Here is a 14,142-nt window from a genome sequence, read left to right as displayed (position 1 = left end):
TTTGGGTCAGTATTGGACCCCAAAGGTCTAAATTTGTCTTATATAAATCTACTGGAATCCCATCAGGGCCAGGCACCTCAGCCCCCTTACTTGCCATAATTGCCCTGTTTACCTCATCCAAGGTAATTTGGACGTCATTTACGGTTGTAAAACATAATAAATAGTTTTCCTCGCCTCCCTCATTTTGGATTTCTATGGGGTTTACAGGGTTTGGGTTACCAAAGGTTTCTGTGAAATGCGCCACCCACTCCTCTTCCATGATAGCTATGGTAGAATGTCCCCTGAGTCTAGGAAGGGTGCCCCACCCTTAGACTCAATAGTTTCGTGGAGGATCTGCCAAAGTTCTTCTTTTAACACCCTCTTACGTTCTTTGATCGCATTATTGTATACCTTCCTTGCCTCCCTTATTGCAGTCGGGTTCATGGGAATACTATGGGACTCTCTTTTCAATGTGGAATATGCTTTTGTGCACTTTGAATCAAACCATCCTTTAGGATTTCTTATGCGGTTACTCTTTGATACCCACAGGATTTTTGTGTTGTTTCTAGTGAGTCGACCATTAGCCATTTCAGAGCATAACCGTTTTTCTTATTCAATTACATTAGTTGGGGGTCGTAAACAGCTTTATGATCATGCTTAGTTTGGGAAGTTAACAGTTTCAATGAAAGGCTCAGAGGGAAATGATCGCCCAAAATGATGTCATGTGTTAAAAATTGGCTCGTCTTTGATGCTAAGTTTGCAGAGAGTAAGATGTAATCTATTGTTGTAAAACATCCTCTTCCGTTAAAGGTACTTTTGAAGGGCACCTGGCTAAGGCTTAACTCATTTGCAAATCCTAAGTCAAGATTGCAAGCCATTTCATTTAGGATATTCCTGTATTATGTATGTGAGAAATGGGTTTCACTTACCCCTTCTTCATTCATAATACCACATACATTAGTACTATTTTTAGAGCACAGTGTAATATTAAAATCCCCCCAGACAATGTACATGTCCCCTCTATCTTCTCTTGCCATTCTTTTAAGAACATTTAACATGTTTTCTAAAATTCCAACTATATAATCCGTCGGTGCCTTAATATAGAAATTTAGCAATGCCACTCTTTCCTTTCTCCCAATATACAACTCCATCAATTGATAATATACCTCCACATGTTTCAATGCAATTTTCCCAATTTTTAATATGTTAGATACATAAATAGCTAGCCCCCCCTTTGCCCTCCCATGGGTTCCAGCAACAGCGGCCGTATGATAAGTACGGTAACCATTGATATGTACAGGCTCCTTTAGCCACGTCCCTTGAAGATATATGATTTGAAACTTTTTTATAAACTCAGACCACTCTGGATTACCTATCTTGGTTTGTAATCCTGCTACGTTCCAGTAAAACACTTTTACAAACTTATCATTGTCACAGTGTGTTCCCACTACAGTACTTACATCTGACACAGAGGTGATAGGGATAATAATATAATCTAACGCTGGATAACAATCTGCCTTTTTTGACAAAGGATCCTGTAAGCAAATTGGCTCAGTATGGGGTATAAAGCTACTATATATAGCTGTTTTTCCTGTCTGACCATGCGTTATTCCTTTATTTACTATTTGTAATGGGGGTGTCTTTGCAAATCAATCTTGGTCTTCTAGATTATACAGGCTTTCAAACCTATTGGCTGTTTGGATATTGTAACTAAAGTTACTTTTTACTGGACACACCCAATTCATGTTTTTCCAGTCATTTGGGGCCATATGTAGGTGGCCAAATACCGGTCGGTAACACCGAAAATGGGTCGTTTTTGGCATTACCGACCGGTATTTAGCCATGTGAGATGTACGTAATACCGAATTGAAACGATAATAACGAATCTGTAAATAATTACTGATTCCTTATATACCGATCGGTGAATACTGAAACGATGAATACCGAATCGGAAATAACGATTTGGTAAAAACCCCAAAAATGCGATGTAGCAAACCTCGTTATTACCGAATATGACCAAATTCGGTAATAACGATTCGGTATTTACCACTTTTCCTGAGCAGGTGGTAATCAGGTGCTGTGCATAAAAACAGGCCCAAAATGCATCTGTGTGAACACAATGGCGGCCCTCTACCTCATAGCAAGGCGGCTACGCTTGAGAGCAGCAGGAGTGAGGATCTGGAGACGGGAAGAGCGGGTGTACAGACTATGCATCACATTGTTCCAATTGACTGAACCTGAAATCCATGAAAGGTACAGACTGCACCCAGATACCATCCTTGACCTAATACGGGACCTAAAACCCTATCTGGAGCATCAGACACCAAGGGCCCACGCAATCCCCATCCATGTCCAGGTACTCTGTTGCCTGCACCTCATTGCATCAGGAAATTTCCAGGGTGTGATAGCCGCAGTGGGTGGTGTGTCACAGAGCTGTCTATCCCGTTTCTTCAACACCTTCCTGGATGCCATGATGGACAGAATAGAACATTACATTACCTTCCCCAGTACACAGGCGGAGCTGCAGAGGACCAAGCTGGAGTTCTACCAACTTGCGCAGTTCCCACACGTAATTGGCTGCATCGATGGGACCTATATACCCATCTGCCCACCTGCAGCAAGTGAATACATCTACAGAAACCGCAAATCCACCCACTCCATCAATGTGCAGGTGATATGTAATGCCAAGTACATTATAACTGACATCGTGGCCAAATTCCCCGGGAGTAGCCAGGACTCGTACATCTTCTGGAACAGTGGCATCCATACACGTCTGCTTGCTGTTGAATTTGGAGACGGATACCTACTATGTAAGTCAATGTGACACACCCTGATGTACACCCTGGCTCAAGCTGTTGGTCACACAAATTAATGGCACTTTCTTCTGTACATAGGTGACAACGCATATGCCCTCCGGCCTTATCTACTCACACCATATCTCAACCCAACCACCCCAAGGGAGAGGAGATACAATGTGGCACATAGGAGCACACGCAACGTGGTGGAGCGCACATTTGGATTGCTCAAAAGCAGATTCCGTTGCCTCCACAAAACTGGAGGTGCACGTCGGTACAGCCCCATCAAATGTTGCAAGATAGTTGCTACATGTGCAATGCTACACAATCTGGCCACAATAAAAGGAACAGCAGTGGAACTAACTGACTCAGAGGACGAGGAGGAGGACAACCCTCAGCCAGAGCCCTGCGCAGCTGGTGTTGCAAATGAACATGATGGGAGACAGAGATGATTCAGAAAAGGGGGTGGTGATGAACAGAGTGCCTGAATTAAGCAGACCACTCTTACCCAGTGCAAAGATCAGGGCTTGATCCATCACCGTTTTTTAGCTCACTGCACCATCCCAGCTCAGAACTTGGCTATATGCAAATTAGTCTGTTCCTGTCCCAGTGCATGATGGGAACAGGGCAAACTAAACTACCAAGCCAATTCTCATACTGGGAAGGAAACAAGCTACCGGGGACCGGTTTCTGGCATTTCAGCCTCGTCGGCCCGGCTTGCTTGAATCCTGATGCTGCAATGAGCAAGGGACTAACATCTGAGTATACCCTTCCACGCTTATGGTGGACAAAATGATTCAGAAAAGAGGGTGGTGATGAACAGAGTGCCTGAATTAAGCAGACCACTCTTACCCAGTCCAAAGATCAGGGCTTGATCCATCACCGTTTTTTAGCTCACTGCACCATCCCAGCTCAGAACTTGGCTATATGCAAATTAGTCTGTTCCTGTCCCAGTGCATGATGGGAACAGGGCAAACTAAACTACCAAGCCAATTCTTATACTGGGAAGGAAACAAGCTACCGGGGACCGGTTTCTGGCATGTCAGCCTCGTCGGCCCGGCTTGCTTGAATCCTGATGGTGCAATGAGCAAGGGACTCACATCTGAGTATACCCTTCCACGCTTATGGTGGACAAAATGATTCAGAAAAGGGGGTGGTGATGAACAGAGTGCCTGAATTAAGCAGACCACTCTTACCCAGTCCAAAGATCAGGGCTTGATCCATCACCGTTTTTTAGCTCACTGCACCATCCCAGCTCAGAACTTGGCTATATGCAAATTAGTCTGTTCCTGTCCCAGTGCATGATGGGAACAGGGCAAACTAAACTACCAAGCCAATTCTTATACTGGGAAGGAAACAAGCTACCGGGGACCGGTTTCTGGCATGTCAGCCTCGTCGGCCCGGCTTGCTTGAATCCTGATGGTGCAATGAGCAAGGGACTCACATCTGAGTATACCCTTCCACGCTTATGGTGGACAAAATGATTCAGAAAAGGGGGTGATGATGAACAGAGTGCCTGAATTAAGCAGACCACTCTTACCCAGTCCAAAGATCAGGGCTTGATACATCACCGTTTTTTAGCTCACTGCACCATCCCAGCTCAGAACTTGGCTATATGCAAATTAGTCTGTTCCTGTCCCACTGCATGATGGGAACAGGGCAAACTAAACTACCAAGCCAATTCTTATACTGGGAAGGAAACAAGCTACCGGGGACCGGTTTCCTGGCACCGGGGACCTGGCATTTCAGCCTCGTCGGCCCGGCTTGCTTGAATCCTGATGGTGCAATGAGCAAGGGACTCACATCTGAGACGGGCAGAGATTACGTCAAACTATTTCTGAGTGAGTAACGAGACAGGGCCAGTAACAGTTACATGTTAAGGTGTTTATTAAGCACACCTCCAGTATTGTGATCAATGTCCAATCGGACATGGGTTACATCACCCATCTCATGTATGGCAACAGGCATAGGTCTCTACGTCCACGAGCTGCACGTTCACGTTCCCTAGCAACACTGTCTGGTGTGTTGGACTGTTCCTGTGCAGCCCCGTGGCGTTCACTGCGCCTCCTGCACTCTGTGGGTGAGGGCGTAATGCTACCACGGCTGGTAGCCTCCTCACTGTCCCCCCCCCCCCTTCCATTGTGGCCGCCTTAGCATTCTGCAGGAGCTCTAAAGCTGAGGTCATAGACACCATCCCCCTAGCCACATCCCTGCTGCAATGCGCCATCTCCTCCTGCATGGCGATGGACCTATGACACATCAGTGATGTTGCAGTGGCCAGCCGGTTCACGGACTTGGTATAGGCCTGGAGCCTCTGCCTCTCCCTGCGCCTGCCAAGACGGTCCTGCTCCAGCTGGCTGCAGAGGTTGTCCACAGAGGTTGCTACTCTCTCCATTCCCGCACACAAGTTGTCTCCCATTGCACTGATGCCCTTTTCCATCCTGTGCATGTGCTTGTTGATGTGTGCCACCTTCCTGTGCATTGATTTCATCTCCCTCCATTGCAGGCGCTGTACCTTCAGCATGTTGCCTTCCAGTCCAGCAACACACACTTTCACCCTGCTCGGATGCTTCTGGACTGTCTGGCCTTGCCCTGCGGCGTCGGGATGAACTGTGGGCGCCCTCGGATGGAGTACCAGCCCTCTCCCTGCTGGATCCCTCATGTATTGGACTTTGTTCGCCCACTGTGCCCTCCTCTGACGACTCCTCCATCTGCTGGAGGGTGGCCACGGCATGCCTCCCGCCTGACTGTGGTGGTGGTGGCGTTGGTGATCGTCGCAGTGGGGACTGGGTTTTGCGGCCTTCCCTGGCGCTGTGGTGATGGCTGTGGTGGAGGATTTGATGGCTGTGATGGCGCCGAGCTTCTGGTCCCTGCAGGCATGCTGTCATCCTCATGTTGCCTCCCCTCTGGCCTGGCTGACTTAGCTCTGCTGCCCTCTGCTGCACTGCGAGATGACTCGCCTGTAATGACACAAATGTAGATATACTCACTGCTCTGTCTGCAATGGAATTACATTAAACATCATGCCTACAGAGCACAGGGATTGTCCTGACGTAGCCAATTACTTTACCATGCTATTGTGTTTGCTAGCCTGACTGTCCTATACATAAGTTCACTCTGACTACATCACCCATAATGCATTGCAGGTAATCAGTAAGAAATGGAGTGGTGTGGAATGGGAGCCCCTATGCCACTATGGGGATTGGGGTTGGGGTTGGGGAGAGGGTAGCACAGGGGGTAGCACAGCATGCTGGGCATGCTTCTTACCTTGTTTTCTTGCTGCTCTGGCGGAGCTGTCTGCGTCACCCACGCCACTCACACTCTCCAGCTGGATGGTGGACTCCACCACCAGTTCCAGTGGTGTTGGTGCTGGGGCTCGGTTCTTTCCTCCACCTGTTTTGGCAGCCTGCCTCTGTCTTTCTGCCATCCTTAGTTTTGCTGTCTTCCTGAGGTCGTACCACCTCTTCCTGATGTCCTCTATGGTGCGCTGGGTCACACCTATGGCATTGATTTTGTCCCGAATGCCACTCCAGATTTGCCTCTTCTGTGACTCGGGCACTTGGTGGGACTGGGCTCCAAAAAGCTTGTGATGGTCTTGGCTGACATCAGTACCTCCAGCTCCTTGTCACTGAACTTCAGTTTTCTTTTCCTATCACCTCCCTCCTTCTCCCTGTCCTGGCTTGCCATTTCAATGCTTGTTATCTTGTTTTATTTTTCTTGCTTGTATCTGTGAGGCTCTGTTGCGGCTGGCTCCTCAGCTCACCTGCCTGCCTGCCTGCCTCACAGTGAGGTCCAGGTCCTGTGCAGCTGCCTGGGTGTGGCCACTTCCTGTTTCGGAGGTAATTGGGTGATACAGGATTGGCTGATTCAACGAATTACGAATTTTTGAATTACCAATTCGGTATTTACCGAATCGGTAATGTATTCTGTAACACCGATTCGGTATTTGTCTTTCGGTATTTTAATTTTTTACCGATTCGTTCACATTCGGTATTTATTACCGAATTTTAACGAATCGGTAATGTTTACAGTTTTTTTTATCTACATCGCGTTTACCGAATTCTTAATACCTATTCGGTAAAATTTGGTATTAAGGATTCGGTATTCTTGATTTACCTACATATGGGCCATTGTGGTTTATAAAAGTACCCTAGTAGGACAACATTTATGCTTTGGGGGATTATAAAAGTGCTCCCTAGACCCTCCAATATTGTTTTCACCAAATATGTTGAGCCAAAAGTTAAAACCACACAGTCCACTGTTAGTTCTTTATGAGTTTTTCCCACCCAGGCTGTTCTTCTAACCATTTTATATTCAGAGAACCATTCTCTATGTAATCCTGTCCTGGTGCTCAGCCAGTGTAGAGATTTGTTTCTCAAGGTCACCCAAGATTCACTTTCTTGTCCTGAGAGCTGCGGTACATTTGTAAAGATTACAATATACGGGGTTGCTTCTGGTGGGAGATTTAAAGGCTGGACGGTTTGTTCGGTTTTAAACTGTGTAGGGCATGGAGGGTATGAGCGAGCGTGGGTGGGATGCATGGTAGTTTCATTCATTTGCCTGCTCTGCTGATTATCCCATTCCTCCCCTTGTCTCTTACGATATTGCAGTGAGTGATCTATGCCTGACGGAATTTTGGGGGCCTTTATTCCCATCTGGTTGTCCTGCCTTTCTTTTCTTAAATCAATTCTTTCCCTGATGTCTAATACGTTAGTAATTGCTGATGTACTTGGTATTACCAGGGGTCTCATACTTGTTATATTGGGCAGTCTGGGTCTTGTAAAAGCCTCGCCCTCTCTAGTCACCTGTTCATTACATGCCTTGTTCGTCTCCTGGAGGTTCCCTAGTACTGGTTTGATGTTTTTTTAACCTCTCGTCCATCTTACCCAGCGATTCTTTTAGGTTAGTCTCTAACTCTTTTATCAGAATAGAAACTTCTTTAAAATCAAACCCTCTACATACGAGCTACCAATCACTAGTATGTAAAACGCCCCGAGTAATTACCAGTTCAGATTCATTCCTATAATTCAGCATTGTTTTTGGTGTTTTGGTACATTTTAAAGCTCAAATATTAAGTATTGCTTCAGTTGACCCACATTTAGGAGCACATTACGATTGTGGGTGGAACTGAGTCTGCCCGCCATCGTTGCGGTGGTTGGGACCACACGCCAGTCATGCGGCGGTCCCACCACTGAAAATACGATGCGCCTGCCAGTATGTCAGGCGTATCCCGGTGATTTAACATTGTGGATGGTGCTCGCAATGTTAATATGTCATGCAGTGCATTTCCCTGCACTACGTGGCAGGTACCACACAGTGCATGCCACTTTGTGCAGGGAAATGCTAGGGAGTACCATGGGTACCCCCCACAGTGCACCTCCACCCTGCCCCCACAAAGAGGAGGCCCGCATCGGACCCCCAAATCCATTCTCTGCCAGACTTTCCATGGCGGTTTCCCCGCCATGGAAAGGCTGGCTGAGCCCAGCATTGTGATCTGGCAGGCACCTCCACCATTCACCTCCACCTGTCCGCTCCGCCAGGCAATCGTAACGATTGCCTGTGGCGGAAGCGTGGCAGGCAGTCTTTGCACCCACCGCGCTTGCGGAATGATTCCATCTGCCATCGTAATGTGGCGGTGGAAATCTCCAGTCAGATGGCAGAGGGCCCACCACTGCACAGCTAGCGGTGTCGGGCCTTCCACCATCACAATGAGCCTCTTACTTCTCCTGAATTTCCTTTGAAATTCATCAGGGAGATATATTAATTACACCAAAATAACTTTTGAATATTTATGCAGATGAAGAAATCTTTGATTTTGTTTATTCATATATAAAATAGCAATAACATGTTTGAATGAAAAGAAAAGGCAGGTTAATAAGCACGAATAGACAGTTACACATCTCTGCGTATCAGGAATATCTCCCACTATTTGCCAAACAAATAATTCTGTATCCTACTGTACTCATCGAACACATAATGCTCCAGCAGCAAAGTAGCCCTCTCCTCTGCATCAAAGTTAACACAATGTAACAATTTACAGCTGCTTTGAAACTATGTTGCCATGGGGCCCCTGCTGTCTCATATACAGTGTTAACTGCACCTTATTGCACTGTAGTAAGGTAGACAATACATATCTATCAGTGGGGGGTCAGTGACCCTCAAGATTGAAGGGGTGTCGGGAGAACCGAGAGACAAACCCAGTGGGGGCAAAAAGATCATTAAAAAAATAATTGAAATGTACTTACCTGTGTTTCACTCTCCTTGCTTTCTTCTTTCTTTTGGAGTCAGCGCAATGGCTACTCATGGAGCCTCAGGCATCCCCCTTCTGCAAATCCTGACGCTGCTCTCATTCTGCAGATGAGCAGCATGAGAGCAGTGCCAGGATTGGCTGAAGCGAGCTGCTCAATGATCCAGCAGACACAGGAGGCCTGTGCCTGCTCTCCACTCCACCCATTTGTCTGACACAGCTAGGTGGATAGGTTTACTCTCCGCATGTCAGGCTGGCCGTCGCAAGACGGCTGCCCAAAGTAACTTGTGCAGTGTAAACTGATGGAGTGAGCACCACTCCCCTGCTGCCAGTCAGCAGCAATGCACCACCCCCAAACACTGCTCGGGATGGGAGCGGTGAAAAATGAAATGGTAATTTATTTTATTACCATTTTATTGTTCACTTTTGCTGCACTGCGCTGGCAGCAGGGGGCGACGCTCCTTGGCCCTCATTTCCATTTGCCCTGGGTCCTTACATAGTAAAAAGACACTCAAACTTTTTCATCTCCATTCAATATTCTGAGTGAGCAGAACACTTCAGTTTAACACTGTGTACCTTTTACAGTTCATGTCACCTTGAAAGAGGTGTAGTGCTTGGAGTACACTGCTAGTGCAAATGTTCAAGAAGGAATACCATTCTTTAGCATCGAGCAGACATAGGGTCACACTTTTTATACAGTATTGTGTTTTCAAAAAATAACAAGGTAACTCTAATTTAACGGTGCCTGAATCAAAGTTTTGAGCTCTGTTTTTTCAGGTTTACTGTGATGCTGATTTGAAATATGAATGCTAGGTATGCATTTATAAGCCAGGGACGCTTAAATGATGTAAAATTATTCAATTGACTTATGTTCTTCCTTATATTCTTACTGACATGCCTTAGATTTGAATTATATATTGTTGCTTAAGAGTTAAAGGTAGAGTGATTGTTCTGTCTTTCTGATATTTTCAGAGGCCCGGTTAGTAATTGGGATGCAAAATCTAAAAAGCCTTGCAACTGCACCAAATCACAGTGTCTTAAATTGTAAGTACTAAACAAAATACATTTTCACTCTTAGCAATATTAGCATGTTTTGACTTTTTCTAATGTGGGTGTTAAAATAAGCAGCCAATAACATCGGTGTTTGTTATGTATAGCTCTCATATAGAAAAACACATAAAACCGTGGATTCTCAAAATCATTGCTCATCCTTCTCAAATCCTTGTTAAAGACCCTAGAGATGAGTCAAGGGCAGGTCGTAAATTCAACAAAGCTTGGTCTTGCTTGAATATCAGTAAGGGGCTGCTGCTCCATTCACTCTTCCCAGACTTCAGACTTGTGAACTAAAGTGCTGGCAAGTTAAAAGGGCAGAATTTACCTAATTCTTAGACGAAAAAAAACGAGAAACTCTTAAGAAGGCAACAAGCCAATTTAAGAGTAGAACAACTGGATGATTGATAAAGGCAAGGCATTGACTGAGGATCCTAAGGAAAAGCATTAACCACTCAGATTGAGCAATTAATTACAAGGGGCTAGTGTTGCTGTGATGTTTCAAGTGACTTTCTGGACTTTTTTTCATAGCAGACCACATGAGTTGACCCGGAAGGAAGATAGGAATTGACAGGAAGTAATTCCTCTCCATGATTACTTGTTAAACCCATTACAAAAATTACCTAAAAGGTGTTTGGATTAGGAAAAACAATGAGGATTTGGGTTCTTCCTGGTAAAAAAGATACTCATGAAGTGGTTCTGTGATTGCAAAATACTCTTCCCAACTGAGTCTTTCCAGGCCTTGTTGATCTCACTTTGTCAGGCATGGAAAGTAACACAGCCAACATTAGAAGACTCTTCCCAAGGCTTATAGAGGGTGTAATGGATTCCCTCAAACTTGCCCAGGAAAGAGGCTCACATAGTGAGTAATACCACCATATCACTGTATGCACACAAGCCACGTGATTCACTTCACTGCTGAGGCAGTCTTGGTACTGGCCTCACTGTTCACTCACCTCTCTCCAGGCACTAACACTGGGGCAGACCTGAATCACCCAGACCTACATAAAAATCTCTTCTCCCGAGGAGATTCTCTTCCTGAATGAGGCCTTGAAATTGTCTGTCCCATAGCTCACCTCTAGCCAGCTCAAACTTAATCCAACAAAACTGAATTTCTCCTAATCTCCCCACCAAATACCAACCCTGACATTCAGGAATGGATCTAGGCGATCACAGCTTTAAACTGCCCACCAATCATGTGGACTCTGCCAAATCCCTTGGAATAACCATTGACTGCGGTTTAAACATGTATGACCACATCATCTCGATGGCCAAATCAGCCAGATTTCACCTGAGCTACCCAAGGAAACTGAAACCTTTCCTCAACACTCCCGACCTAAAAATGGCAATCCAGGCTCTTATCATTTCTAGACAGGAATATGGCTGCTCTACCCTCTCAGGTTTACCCACGACCTCTCTGACCCCTCTGAAAGCCTGGCTCAGTGCGGCCGCCAGACTACTAACAGGCTCAAGGAAATTCAACCACATTTCTTCACACCTGAAAGCTCTGAGCTGGCTTCCTCTTGAGGCCAGAATCCAACTTAAATTGGCATGCATCACGCACAAGGTCCTTTACTCAGACTCCCCAGCATTTCTTGCCCAGAAACTTGTGATATCCGGAGGAGCCAGAAACTCCCATTCAGCCAGAGACCTTTTGCTCCAACCAGCATGCTGCGAGAAAAAAACCGAAACAATCTGGCCTTCTCTGGGGCAGCACCAAGAATATGGAACTCACTCCCTCCCGCCATTAGAAGAACTCCATCTCTGGCTCGCTTTAAAAAGGATGCCAAAACCTTCCTAATGGGCAAATTCCTCTCCTAAATACTGACTTGAAATCACCTCAGCGACCTTGTCCCGCTTCCATTTACTTTCGATTACTACCGCTCATCTGGTCTATCCTGTTGCCATCCACCCGGTACCTCTGGGCACCCCACCCTGGGATCTGGGACTCTTCCTTTCTCTTAAAATTTGTTTTCCTGTGTTTATCCCAAATGTTCCAACGCCCCACTAATCCTCTTGTTTACAATTTGCGAATTCTGTAAAGTGCTCTGAGACCCTTTAGGCCAAGTTCACTTATGGTTACCACAAATGTATCTTCCACCCCCCTCGAAGTCTCTTGTATACATCCTGTAAAGCACTCTGATACCCTAACGGGTCAAGTTAGCTCTCTATAAAACACAAATAAATAAATAAATAAAAAGACAGACCCTTTATTCCCTTGATACAATGTACCATCATTTCATAATAAAATTACTTTTCCCCATCCCATGACCTCATCTCCTTAGGCTGTAAACTTATGGGCTTGTGGGCTTATTTCTGTCTCTGTGACAGATTTGAGCTTCGTCTCACAAAACCGTTGTAATATTTATTGAAAAGCTGGACGATTTCCCCTCCTGAACATATGTGAGGTTTGCACATAAAGCATGCCACAAGTTGGCAGTCAGATTCAGATGACTGTGTTAATGAAAGTGTTAGAAACTGCATCATTTCCAAAGAGCTACGAGGCTGCATGTAGAGTCTGGCGTCGTTGTTGAGGCTACCGTCGACAGTATGCAAGTGCAATGCCGGTCTCTGTGACAGGTCCACTCCACGCAGCACTGACAATGCGTCGGTTCAGCACAGGTTTGCAACTTGCAGCAAAGGAAATGCATCTGTTTCGCTGGATTAACAGGGACTTTGCAAAACACCTTAAGTCCAATACCAGAAGTCCAGGACTGGGGTGGCATCACTTGGCAGGGTAGACTCACATATGGCAGAGCCTAGGTGCTGATGCAAGGTTGTTGGACACCTGTTGTGTCTCGGCTTCAGATCAGGAGAACAGCCAACTAGCCCTTGGAGTCACTCTAGATTTTGCGTTCAAGAGATGCAGATCCAGATCTTCTCACACAGACAAGAGGGCAGTAGGCAACACAGAAGGGCAGCAATTGCATCAGAGAAGCTGTTCAGAAGAGTGGCAGTCCTTTCAGCAACACAGTAATTCTTCTTCCTGGCAGAGTATTTACCGGTCACAAGTGTACTGAAGAGTTGATGTCTGAGATCCAGTATTTATACACAGTTGTGCATTTAGAGTGGGCGAGAAGCTTCTAGAGGCTTGCACAGGTGCACTGCCTTCCTGCCACTGGCTCCAGACTAACTACAAGGGGCATATAGCCCTTTGTGTGGAGACAGGTTATAGACTATTCAAGTGTGTGTGGGGCTGGGCCCAGCTCCTCCCTCCCATCCTGCAAATGATGGACCATCAAGTCTCACCGAAATTCCTCATTGTGTGAAGCTGTCTAGGACGAATACAAAAAGTCCAACTGTCACCCACATCCATTCATGTGACCCAGAGACTGGCAACAGAAACCAAATGGCTAAGGCAAGAAAATGCCAACATTCTAAAAGTGGTACAAAAGGGGGTGGTGATGGACGGAGCATCTGAATCAATCAAACACTCACACCCAGTCAAAAGATCTGGGTTTAATCCATCACCATTCTTAAGCCCACTCTGCCACCCCAGCTCAGACATGGCTATATGCAAATCAGTCTGACCCTGTGCCTCATGGGAACAGTCTAGCCCGAACTGCCAAGCCATGCCTTCCCTGGACTGAAAACAAGCTTCCGAGGACCGGTTTCTGGCATTCCAGCCATCTTCAGCCCGGCTTGCTTGAATTCAGTGGCAAAGTGAGCAAGGGACTCACGTCTGAGCATACCCTGCCACACTTATGGCGGCCAAAAGCTGTACAAAAGGGGGTGGTGATGGACGGAGCATCTGAATCAATCAAACACTCACACCCAGTCAAAAGATCTGGGTTTAATCCATCACCGTTCTTTAGCCCACTCTGCCACCCCAGTTCAGACATGGCTATATGCAAATCAGTCTGACCCTGTGCCTCATGGGAACAGTCCAGCCCGAACTGCCAAGCCATGCCTTCCCTGGACCGGATACAAGCTTTTGAGGACCAGTTTCTGGCATTCCAGCCGTCTTCAGCCTGGCTTGCTTGAATCCAGTGGCAAAGTGAGCAAGGGACTCACGTCTGAGCATACCCTGCCACACTTATGGCGGCCAAAAGCGGTACAAAAGGGGGTGGT

At 46.3% G+C, this 14,142-nt stretch overlaps 1 protein-coding gene across 6 annotated transcripts in view; it reads left to right on the top strand.

Moving 5' to 3' along the window:
- TESMIN (testis expressed metallothionein like protein) overlaps positions 1-14,142 on the top strand; it is a 1,592,961-nt gene that overhangs the window by 1,284,211 nt on the left and 294,608 nt on the right. For all 6 annotated transcript variants that reach the window (XM_078682880.1, XM_078682879.1, XM_078682876.1 and 3 more), the window contains one exon: positions 9,994-10,065. In XM_078682880.1, the coding sequence (XP_078539006.1) occupies positions 9,994-10,065 (72 nt within the window). The remainder of the gene's footprint in view (positions 1-9,993; positions 10,066-14,142) is intronic.

Source organism: Lissotriton helveticus, chromosome 3_1, assembly GCF_964261635.1.
Source record: "Lissotriton helveticus chromosome 3_1, aLisHel1.1, whole genome shotgun sequence".
Taxonomy (NCBI): domain Eukaryota; kingdom Metazoa; phylum Chordata; class Amphibia; order Caudata; family Salamandridae; genus Lissotriton; species Lissotriton helveticus.
The sequence above is the reverse complement of the archived record's forward strand: the minus strand, read 5'-3'. Positions and strand labels throughout refer to the sequence as shown.